The 11,918-nt window shown below is 41.2% G+C and overlaps 1 protein-coding gene across 1 annotated transcript; it reads left to right on the top strand.

Annotated features, from left to right (window-relative positions):
- The first annotated feature begins 6,484 nt into the window (after positions 1 to 6,484).
- LOC107823391 (uncharacterized) lies at positions 6,485 to 7,500 on the top strand. The gene is made up of 2 exons (XM_075223232.1): positions 6,485 to 7,123; positions 7,243 to 7,500. The coding sequence occupies exons 1-2, from the start codon at positions 6,485 to 6,487 to the stop codon at positions 7,498 to 7,500; spliced, it is 897 nt and encodes a 298-aa protein (XP_075079333.1).
- Positions 7,501 to 11,918: the final 4,418 nt, after the last annotated feature.

Here is an 11,918-nt window from a genome sequence, read left to right as displayed (position 1 = left end):
AAAAATAGTTTGTATGAATTGATTGCGGGTCGGGCTCAATCGGGTTACCGAGTTTTGCAAAACCCCAAACCCCCACTCTTGTGAGTAACTAATTTTCCAGCAATGGCAGAAGTCTAAAAACTCCAAACCTTAACCTCTCTGACCTCCAAAAACAATGTCGATTACACTCTCAGCTCTCTCATCTTCAATCTCATCTCTCAATAAACCCCATAAAATCTCCTCCTCACATTTTCCTTTAAATGCTTGCCCTCGTAATCAGAATATAGCTTTTCCCTTATCTATAACCAGAATTAAACCTTACGAGCTTGAATTGACCCAAAAAAGATATTCTGGGATTTTTGGTAGTAATTTTGGATTTTCGTTAATTAAGGAAAATGGGTTTATTATTGCTATCGAGTTGCACTCGTTTGGTCACCGGTTTGTTGCTGTTATGTTGCCGGATCTCCCCGCCTATTTCAGAAGCTTGCTTGTTGTTTTTCTTCAGTTAATTTCGGCTGCTAGTTACTTTCGGTGCTACACCAATGGTAGCGGCGACAACCCTTTTTGGTTTTTGGGTCGTGGTATTTTCTGTGTTTTCAGGGAAATTCTCAAAATTGTTGGAGACAAGTTGGGCGCACGAGCACTAGCAAAGGAGAGCAACGTGGACGAGCGTCAACAAAGGGCGGTGGAAAGCGGTGCGTAAGCTTGCAAGTACATCGAGGGCTGCAAATCAACACAGGTTTGGTTCTCGGGAATTGGTACCTCCCGTTCTACTGTTTTCCTTTTGGTGTTAGCTAAATTGATGTTACTTTAGTTCACAATAGTTAAATCATTCAATAGGTGTACCAGTAGTCACTTGTTTCCTTCTAGTTTGATTCGTTGTCCGTTGTGCACTAGCGAGTCTTCTGTAGATTTGTCGTAGGTGTAGTGGCGGCAGTCTGGGATGATAGATTAAAGGCATGTCCTCAGGTGGGGCAGAGTGTGGGGCAAAGAGTGGGCCCGGGGTCAGGGGGTGGGTCGGGAGGCAGGGGAGGTAGAGGGGGCAAGGGAGCCTATAGGTTGAGAATCGGGTCATGGAACATAGGTTCGCTAACGAGTAAGTCTATAGAGTTGGCGAAGATCCTTCAGAAGAGGAAGATTAATATAGCGTGTGTCCAGGAGACTAGGTGGGTCGGATCGAGGGCGAGAAACGCGGATGGGTATAAGTTGTGGTACTCTGGAGTCGTGAGGGGTAAGAATGGAGTGGGTATCCTGGTAGATAGCCATCTTAGGGAGTCGGTGATAGAGGTCAGACGTGTGAATGATAGACTAATGACTATTAAATTGGTGGTGGGTGAGTGTACTTTAAACGTCGTTAGCGCGTACGCACCGCAAGTAGGTTGTGATGAGGAGATTAAAAGGCGCTTTTGGGAAGGGTTGGATGACATTGTTCGTAGTATTCCGCCTTCTGAGAGGTTATTCATAGGAGGGGATTTCAATGGTCATATTGGGTCGTCTGCAGGTGGTTATACTGAGGTGCATGGCAGCTTTGGTTTCGGGGAACGGAACGGAGGGGGCACCTCACTACTGGATTTTGCCAAGGCATTCGATCTAGTGATTGCAAACTCGAGTTTTCCGAAGCGGGAGGAGCATTTGGTTACTTACCAAAGTTCGGGGGCGAAGACTCAAATTGACTATCTCTTCCTCAGGAGATGCGACAGAAGGTTGTGCGAGGATTGCAAAGTTATCCCAGGTGAGACCCTTGCAACGCAACATAGGCTTTTGGTGATGGACATTAGTATTATGATAAGAAGGAAGCAGAGGTCACTACGAGGACGCCCGAGGATTAGGTGGGGCGCCTTGACTAAGGTTAAAGCCCAGGAGTTGGAAGGAAGGTTGTCGGCAATGGGAGCTTGGAGAAGTAGTGGGGAAGTAAACACTATGTGGTCGACGACGGCGGACTATATAAGGAAGGCGGCGAGAGAGGTGTTAGGGGTATCTTCAGGCCGCACCGGTGGCCACAAAGGAGACTGGTGGTGGAATGCAATTGTACAAGGTAAAGTGAAAGCGAAGAAGGTGGCTTACCTGCGGTTAGTGGGGAGCACTGGCGAGGAGGAGAAGAGAGCGAACATTGCGAGATATAAGGTAGCTAGGAAGGAGGCAAAGATGGTAGTGACGGAGGCTAAGACGACAGCTTTTGCTCGTTTGTATGAGGAACTAGGGAACAAAGGCGGGGAGAAGAAGTTACTCTGACTCGCTAAGGTGAGAGAGAGGACGGCTCAGGATCTGGACCAAGTGAGGTGCATAAAAGATGATGACGGCAAAGTTTTGTTGGGGGATGACCAGATTAAGAGGAGATGACAGACCTACTTTCATAAACTTCTAAATGAGGAAGGGGATCAGGATATTGTACTAGGTGAATTGAGGAATGCCGACAGCCCCCATGAACTAAGTGATTGTAGGGACATTGAGGTCGATGAGGTCATGGAGGCAATGCGTAAGATGAGAACGGGCAGAGCTACCGGACCAGATGAAATTCCGGTAGAGCTTTGGAGGTGTGTGGGTAGAGCAGGCTTGGAATGGCTTACTAAGTTGCTTAATGTTATATTCAAGACTAATAGGATGCCCGAAGAGTGGAGGTGGAGTACAATGGTCCCGTTGTATAAGAACAAAGGCGATATCCAGATCTGTAACAACTATAGGGGTATTAAATTACTAAGTCATACCATGAAAGTCTGGGAGAGAGTGGTAGAAATGAGAGTGCGAAGGACGGTGTCTATTTCAGACAACCAGTTCGGGTTCATGCCGGGGCGATCTACCACAGAAGCTATCCACCTTATTAGGAGGATGGTGGAACAATACAGGGATAAGAAGAAGGATCTCCACATGGTGTTTATCGATCTAGAGAAAGCGTACGACAGGGTTCCTAGGGAGGTCTTATGGAGATGCTTAGAGGCTAAAGGGGTCCCGGTTGCCTACATTAGGGCGATTAAGGACATGTATGATGGAGCTAAGACTCGGGTTAGGACAGCAGGAGGCGATTCCGATTATTTTCCGGTTATTACGGGGTTGCACCAAGGGTCTGCGTTCAGCCCTTTCCTATTTGCCCTGGTGATGGATGCTATAACGCATCATATTCAAGGGGAGGTGCCATGGTGCATGCTATTTGCTGATGACATAGTCCTAATCGACGAGACACGACGCGGCGTCAGCGAGAGGTTAGAGGTTTGGAGACATGCCCTTGAGTCCAAAGGTTTTAGGTTGAGCATGACGAAGACGGAATACCTTGAGTGCAAATTTGGGGCAGAGCCGACGGAAGCGGGAGTGGAAGTGAGGCTTGATTCTCAAGTCATCCCTAAGAGGGGTAGTTTCAAGTACCTGGGGTCGTTTATTCAGGGGACCGGGGAGATCGACGAGGATGTCACACACAGTATAGGGGTGGGGTGGATGAAATGGAGGTTAGCGACGGGAGTCCTGTATGACAAGAAAGTGTCACCGTTACTGAAAGGTAAATTTTATAGGGCAGTGGTTAGGCCTGCTATGTTGTATGAGACCGAGTGTTGGCCGGTGAAGATCTCACACATCCAGAGGATGAAAGTTGCAGAGATGAGGATGTTGAGGTGGATGTGCGGGCATACAAGGAAGGATAAGATTAGAAATGAAGATATTCGAGAGAAGGTGGGTGTGACCCCCATGGAGGACAAGATGCGGGAAGCAAGACTCAGATGGTTCGGGCACATTCAGAGGAGGAACACTGATGCACCGGTGAGAAGGTGTGAGCGATTGGCTGTGGTGGGTACGAGGAGAGGTAGAGGGAGACCTAAGAAGTATTGGGGAGAGGTAATCAGGCAGGATATGGCGCGACTTAGGGTTACTGAGGACATGGCCCTAAACAGGGAATTATGGAGATCGAGCATTAAGGTTGTAGGTTAGGGGAAATTGTGATTTCCTTTTTACAGCGCACTAGAGTGAGACTAGCCAGTTAGGAATTAGTTTTAGGATGCTATTGATCAGCTACTGATGATGGGCTTTATCTGTTGTTTATTAGTATACCTTACATCTTTCTCGTATTTTCTATATCTCTTATATTGCTGTTACTTTGTTATTTTATGGTATTTATGTTATGTTATGGATTTTATGGTATTTTATTATGAGTCTATTGATAGTACTAATATAGTGTCTCTTGTTGCCTTCTTGAGCCGAGGGTCTCCTCGAAACAGCCTCTCTGCCCCTCGGGGTAGAGGTAAGGTCTGCGTACATATTACCCTCCCCAGACCCCACTTGTGGGATTACACTAGGTTATTGTTGTTGTTGTTGTAAGGAAAATAGGTTTATTGTGAAAGCTGAGAATGGAAAAAGTGTTGAGATAGCTGAAAACGAGGTTCGTGGAGAGAGCACAATGCCAGATAGATTCAGGTATTTGACCAAAGAAGCTCCTGATAATCCTGTTAGATGGCCTTGGTTCATAGGTATGTACAATCAAAACTCTTTATAACAGTCTAGTTTATTACGATTTTTTTGTGAACTGCTGTTATAGAAAACATATACTATAACATAACATGACAAATTGGTTCCAAAGCAAACTTGGTTGTTATAGTTAACTATTATAGAGGATGACTGTTATAGAGATGTCTATTATATACAATCAAACCTCTCTATGCAACTTTGTTTGTTCCGATATTTTTTCACTGCTCTAGTGAACTGCTTTTATAGAGAATACTATAACATAACATGACAAATTGGTTCCAAAGCAAACTTGGTTGTTATAGTGAACTATTATGGAGGGTGACTTTTATATAGAGGTTTATTATATACAATCAAACCTATTTATAGCAACCTCGTTTGTTCCAATATTTTTTGGCTGCTATAATTAACTGTTGTTACAGATAACATATACTATAACATAACATGACACATTGGTTCCAAAGCGAACTTGGTTATTATAGTGAACTGTTACAGAGGATGGTTGTTATAGAAAGGTCTATTATATAGTCCCTTTGTCTCAATTTATGTGATACTCTTTCCTTTTTAGTCTTACTTAAAGAATAATATCTTTCTATATTTAGAAATAGTTTAACTTTAAACTTCTCATAATCAATTGGGACACGAGTATCTTTGGCTTGTTTTCAAAGCATTTGGTTCTTTCTTAAAAACTGTGCCCAGTCAAACATCATACATAAAATTGGACGAAGAGACTAGTATTCTTTATTTTGGAATAAAATTGGCCCCAAATAAAGCAGAATGGATATACATGATTCATATAGTCGACCGTGAGCAAGCATAGTTGATTGATTTTTCTGTTTTACTTAGTATTTTTTAGAATGAAATTGGCCCCCAAATAAAGCAGAACAGAAAAAAATTATTCGTATAGTCAACCCCAAGTAAGCCTAGTTGAATTGGATTGCTCTTACAAAAAGAAGAGAAGTCAACTTTTGTTTCTCTCTTTCACTTAATTTGAATGTTTGATGTTTCAACTTATATTATTTCCTAGTTGTGATAATTGGAGAATTCATAGAGAGAATATTGAGATGAGGGTAGAGATCATTCTGTGGAATGGACAAAATCTGAGTGAACACTGTTCTTATTTGAATGAAGCAAAAATATTGCAATCTTTATAATATTAAATGCTGTTATTTCCTAGTAGCAGTCCTATGGCTTATTAATGGTAACTTAAGAACTACTTTTGGTTGTGGTTAATTCCCATATAAAATGGAAATTATAGACATTTCAAGACCTCTTAAGCCTGAATTGTGGATTTTTCTATTAGCCTCTCTTCTGTTTCTGTTTAGTAAATAAGATTTTATTAGAAAAGCACCAGAAGGAGGAAATGAACTTTACATAATTACAAATTACTGATAGACTAAAGAAATTATTGGACATAAACCCAGGATAGTTTTCATTTCTGTTCTATTGGGCCTTTGTATAGTTGGGCCTCTTTTCCTTTCTCTTATACTGGGAACCGACCCGTGTCCGGATATTATTGATTATTGGACTACACTATACATACTAATAGACTTGATTGAAGTCTATTGAAGATATACATCATTTTTCCTCTCTTTCTATTTACCCGACGGTTTCTTAGTTTCTCTCTAACACCGACTAGAACCTAGGGTTTTCTCATCTCCATTCATGGAGATTCAATCTCTTCTTGCAAGTTAACATGGTATTAGAGCGACGATTCCTGACGTACTCGATGAGCCGGTTCATCCTATCAGTTCAGTTTTCTCAATTTTGAGTTTTTTCGCTGTATTCGATGGGATCTGGTTTGCGATTTTTCGGGGAATTTGGGCTTTTTCCGACGTCAATTGAGGATAATTTCAGCCCAAGGCTCTACTCCTTCGAGTATTGTGAAGGAGATACAGTACTATCTGTTCATCCCTTGCTAAATGGGTTTTGTGATCTAATTGAACGATTTGTGAAACTACTGTTTGTGTAATTGATTTTAGCTCAAATTTTTTCTGTAACCTGTTCTATACGTGTTGTAGTGTTAAGTCCCAAATTTTGCCCTTAATTGTTGTTTCAAACCATGGGTACAGAATCGAGCACTTCCTCTTCTGTTCTTCAGTCTCCTCCTACGCTTATTGACTCTTCTCATCCTCTCTATGTTCATCCATCAGATAATCCTGGTGTTCTGTTAGTGTCAGTTCCCTTTTCAGGGATGGGATATACTTCATGGAGAAAAAATGTTCTAATTGCCTTGTCTGCTAAGAATAAAGCTGAGTTGATCAGTGGTAGAATTCCACAACCCTCACCTACTTCTCCTCTTTATGATTACTGGGTAAGATGTAATGACATGGTCTTTGCTTGGCTAAGCAATTCCTTATCCAAAGACATCGCAGACAGTGTTTTACACTGTGATACTGCTAGGGACCTATGGAGGGATATAGAAGAAAGGTATGGACAATCTAGTGCTAGTAGGTATTATCAAATACAAAGGGAAATTGCAGGGGTATCTCAGGGTTCTTCCAATATTGCTAGTTACTACACTAGGCTTAGGAAACTCTGGGATGAGTTGAGGACTGTTGCATTTGGTCCAGCGTGCACTTGTGGGGCTGAGCCACAATGCAGTGATGGTCAGAAACTTATTCATTTCCTCACAGGGTTGAATGAGACCTACTCAAATGCTAGAAGCAATATCATTATGATGTATCTTGTTCCAACTCTGGTAAAGCTTACTCCATTCTTCTTCATGATGAGAGTCAAAGAGAAATTCAACCATCTGGTGGTTCATTTCTCTCGGAGTCAGCTTCCTTTTCTGTGAAATCTACATCTGCCCCTGCTCAGTTCACTAATGGTCCTAAATCCTTTCCTCAGAAAGTCAATTTTGACATCAAAAGGACAACTATTGTGTGCAAATACTATAAAAAGACTGGGCATTCTGTTGACAAATGCTACAAACTTCATGGGTTCTCAAGTGATTTCAAGTTCACAAAGGGCAGAAAGTCTGTTGCTTGTGCTCAAGTTGACACTTCTGCATCAGAGGATCAGCAGTTTTCTGAAAATATCACCAACAATCATGTCCATGGGTTCAGCAAGGAATAGTACCAGCATCTCATGAGCTTATTTCAACAGTCTCACATCTCCCCTTCTCAAGATTCAACTAGCAACACTACTGCAATGGCTGCTTGTGCAGGTGTGGTCTGTAGTCTTGCTGTTTAATCTCTTGCTTTGTGCTGTGCATCACAACTAAAAATAAACACCTGGATTCTAGACTCAGGTGCAACCAACTACATGACACCTAATAAACACTTGTTACACAACATCCAAATTTTGCTTTTTCCTTATCTTGTCACACTTCCAAATGGTTATAAGGTCAAAGTTCATTGCACTAGTTCATTACAACTATGTGATGATTTGATTATATCAAAAGTCCTCTTAGTCCCTTTCTTTGAATTCAATTTAATCTTTGTGCCTCAACTAGTTGATCAACTTACTTGCACAACTTTCTTCACCAAATTTTCTGTTATTTACAAGGCCCTTCTCTGAGGAGGCCATTGAAAATTGGTAGAGCAGCAAATGGACTTTATGTCATTGATTCTGCAGCTACTCTACCAGCACTTACATCATCTGTACATAGCATCACAAATAAAAGATCAGTCAGTTTACCAGAGTCTACATGAGTTGTAAATAACATTTTAAATAAGGCATCCGTTACTTTGTGTAATTACAGTGCTTGCATTTCTACTTGTAATCCTGATTGCCCTATTAATAAAACTGATCTTTTCTGGCATCAAAGACTAGGACATATGCCCTTTCATAGAATGAAATCTATTGACTTCTTATCTGATAAGTTGTCTTCTAAACAATCATTTATTTGTCCTGTATGTCCTTTAGCCAGACAATAGAGACTCCTTTTTTTGGATAGTTCTATTAAATCCACTAAACCTTTTCAATTAGTACACATTGATCTATAGGGTCCTTATCATACTAGAACATATAATGGTTTCAAATATTTTCTAACCATTGTGGATGACTTTTCAACGGTAACTTGGACACACTTACTTCCTTGTAAAAGCAATGCTTTGATCTCATTAAGGCCTTTGTTTTAATGGTCAAAACTCACTTTAACCTCCATGTACAAACTATTAGGTCAGACAATGCCTTTGAACTTGGCTCTAGTGCCAAGGCTTCTTCCTTCTTTGCTGAGTTTGGCATTCTCCACCAAACCACCATTCCCCATATTCCTCAACAAAATGGTGGGGTTGAGAGAAAGCATAAGCATCTTCTGGAAACTTCTAGAGCATTACTATTTCAATCCAACCTTCCAAATAAGTATTGGGGTGACTGTGTGCTCACAGCTACCTATCTCATTAATAGGTTTCCTTCCACCGTCCTCCAAAATCTCTCCCCTTATCACAAACTACATGGCCATCCACCCACTTATACTCATCTAAGAACCTTTGGCTCTCTATGTTTTGCAACTATACCAAAGGTCAAAAGAGATAAACTTCAGCCAAGAGCCTCCCCTTCTCTTTTTCTGGGGTACCCTTTAGGAAAAAAAGGTTACAAGCTATTGGATTTAGCCAATCATTCCATTTTCTACTCTAGGGATGTGGTTTTCCATGAACACATTTTCCCTTACCACTCATCCTCACCTCCTTTTGGGTTCCCTGCCATTTCTAATCCTTTTGTGGACTCTCAGGCTTCTTCTTATTCTCCTCTCTCTTTTGCTCCTCCTCATTCTCCCATTCAGTCCTCTCACCTCCTCAGTCAGTCATCACCTCACTCCTTAAATCAGTCTTCTTCTCATCCTTCCTCTCCTCCACTCATTCCTACTGCACAACCTCTCCCCCTTAGGAAGTCCACTAGGGTTTCCCATGCTCCAACCTATCTCAAGGACTATATTTGTTCTTCTGTTCAACTCCCTGCCTTTTTACCCTCTGAACCTCGATACTATCAGCAAGCTGCACCACATCCTGCCTGGCAGGAAGCCATGGAAAGGGAATTTCAGGCCTTAATGCTAACTCCACATGGGACATTGTGCCTTTTCCACCTGGGAAAAAGGCAATCACTTGTAAATGGGTGTACAAAATCAAACAAAAGTCTGATGGTTCCATTGAAAGGTATAAGGCTAGATTAGTAATTAAGGGTGATTCTCAAAAGGAGGGCATTGATTATTTTGAAACTTTCAGCCTGTTGTTAAGATCACAACAATCAAATGCCTTCTTACCCTTGCTATTAAACACAATTGGAATGTACACCAAATGGATGTCAACAATGCCTTTCTCCATGGTGATCTTAATGAAGAAGTTTACATGAAGATCCCTTTAGGTCTGTCTGTTGCATCCACCTCTTTTGATGTTCCTTTAGTTTGTAAATTGAAGAAATCACTTTGTGGGCTAAAACAAGCTTCTAGGCAATGGTTTGCAAAGCTTTCAGAGTCTCTTGTTTCAAGAGGTTACTCTCCTAGTAAGAATGACTCCTCTCTTTTTACTAAAGTGACTCCAACTTCTATTGTCCTTCTTGCTGTTTATGTGGATGATCTTCTTTTGGATGGCAATGATGATGCTGAAATGTTAAGCCTGAAGTCCTTCCTTGATCATCAATTCAAGATCAAAGACCTTGGGAGTGTCCATTATTTTTTGGGCCTTGAGATTTCTAAGGTGGAACAAGGGTTTCTTATCAACCAGCAGAAGTACACAAAGGAGCTCCTATCTGAATTCCATTTTTCAGAGGTCAGACCTGCTCTCACACCCCTTGATCCTCATGTCAAATTATCTGTTGACTCAGGGGAAGCTCTTCCTGATCCTACTGTCTATAGAAGATTAATTGGCAAACTGAATTTCCTTCAACATACCTTATTCAATGCAACATCTCAGTCAATTTCTTGTGTCTCCTAGAGTTCCTCATATGCTGGCTGGTTTACATGTTCTCAAATACCTCCTCAATAATCCTACCCAAGGCATTCTGCTGAGTGTTGCCCCTGATTTCTCCTTAAAGGCTTATGCAGATTCTGACTGGGCTGCTTGCGCCATTTCCAGAAGATCTGTGACTGGGTATTATGTGATTATTGGTGATTCACCTATTTCCTCGAAATCTAAGAAACAACCTACTGTCTCTTTTTGTTCTGTTGAAGCAGAATATAGAGCTTTAAGGAAGGTTGTTACTGAGGTGGTTTGGCTTACAAGGCTGTTGGCTGACATGGGGCTGTCTATTACTGCTCCTGTCCCTATTTTTTGTGATAGTCAGGCTGCCCTCCACATTGCTAGAAATCCTGTTTTTCATGAAAGAACCAAACACATTGAGGTGGACTGTCACTATGTGAGAGATGTGCTTTCTTCTGGGCTTATTGTTCTTGAACATGTATCTTCTGCTGATCAACTTGCTGATGTTCTGACCAAAGCTTTGACAGGTGTTCCCCATCATAAGCTCTTGTGCAAGCTGGGTGTGCACTCACCCTCCAGCTTGGGGGGGTGGGGGTGATAGGCTAAAGAAATTATTGGACATAAACCCAGGATAGTTTTTATTTCTGTTCTATTGGGCCTTTGTATAGTTGGGCCTCTTTTCCTTTCTCTTATACTGGGAACCGGCCCATGTTCGGATATTATTGATTATTGGACTACGATGAACATACTAATAGATTTGATTGAAGTCTATTGAAGATATACATCATTTTTCCTCTCTTTCTATTTACCTGATAGTTTCTTAGTTTCTCTCTAACACCGACTAGAACCTAGGGTTTTCTCATCTCCATTCATGGAGATTCAATCTCTTCTTGCAAGTTAACAAATACATTAGTCAAAAGTGGTTGCAACAGTCAACCTTAAACAAAGTCAATCGCATGATACAATCTCATTGCCGCCTTGCTCTGCTTTGTCATTATTATTTTCCTTGAGGATCTTTTTTCACTATTTACACTCCATTATAGGTGCCTTGGTTACCTTTAATTTTGTACTAGTTTCTTTTGTTCTAGTCTTCTAAGGTTCTCCTCTTTTACTATACTACAGGATTGTCTGCTTTGTGCAACGGTACTGTTAATTGTGATCATTGTTTCTTTGATAATCCCTGTGAATTGACGATGTAGGGTGCTACAAGTATGATAAACTTCTATGTGTATTTGATGACTGTTGAAATTTACCTTAATACACATTATGCAACTCTTCAACTCCTACACCCCCCCCCCCAACCCCCCAACCCCGCCCCCAAAAAAAAACATTAAAGAAAAGACCCACACAACAAATGTATTCATTCAGGCAATCTATTTCCATAGATAGATTATGACTTATGCAGTACCGGCATATTCTTAAGTTTGAGATCTAGAAATTTCAATCTTAAGCCATGGGATAGGTCAATAATACACCTAAAATATCATCTGAGTATACATAATGATTGAGTGGTATAACTTGATAGAATCAGTCAATTTTCTATTCTTGGTCATTAGTTTAGCTGAGTGCCCCAGTCTAGGACGGAGATTTGCGTAGTTGATAGTATAGCTGCTGCTTGGAAAAAAAGGAGTATAA

The sequence above is a fragment of the Nicotiana tabacum genome, chromosome 1 (assembly GCF_000715075.1).
Source record: "Nicotiana tabacum cultivar K326 chromosome 1, ASM71507v2, whole genome shotgun sequence".
NCBI lineage: Eukaryota > Viridiplantae > Streptophyta > Magnoliopsida > Solanales > Solanaceae > Nicotiana > Nicotiana tabacum.
The sequence above is the reverse complement of the archived record's forward strand: the minus strand, read 5'-3'. Positions and strand labels throughout refer to the sequence as shown.

Bases quoted from the DNA above. Each gene is read 5' to 3' on its own strand.
- LOC107823391 (XM_075223232.1), top strand. From the start codon at position 6,485: ATGGGTACAGAATCGAGCACTTCCTCTTCTGTTCTTCAGTCTCCTCCT. The intron at 7,124-7,242 runs GTAAAGCTTACT...GCCCCTGCTCAG, and splicing joins TGTATCTTGTTCCAACTCTG to TTCACTAATGGTCCTAAATC.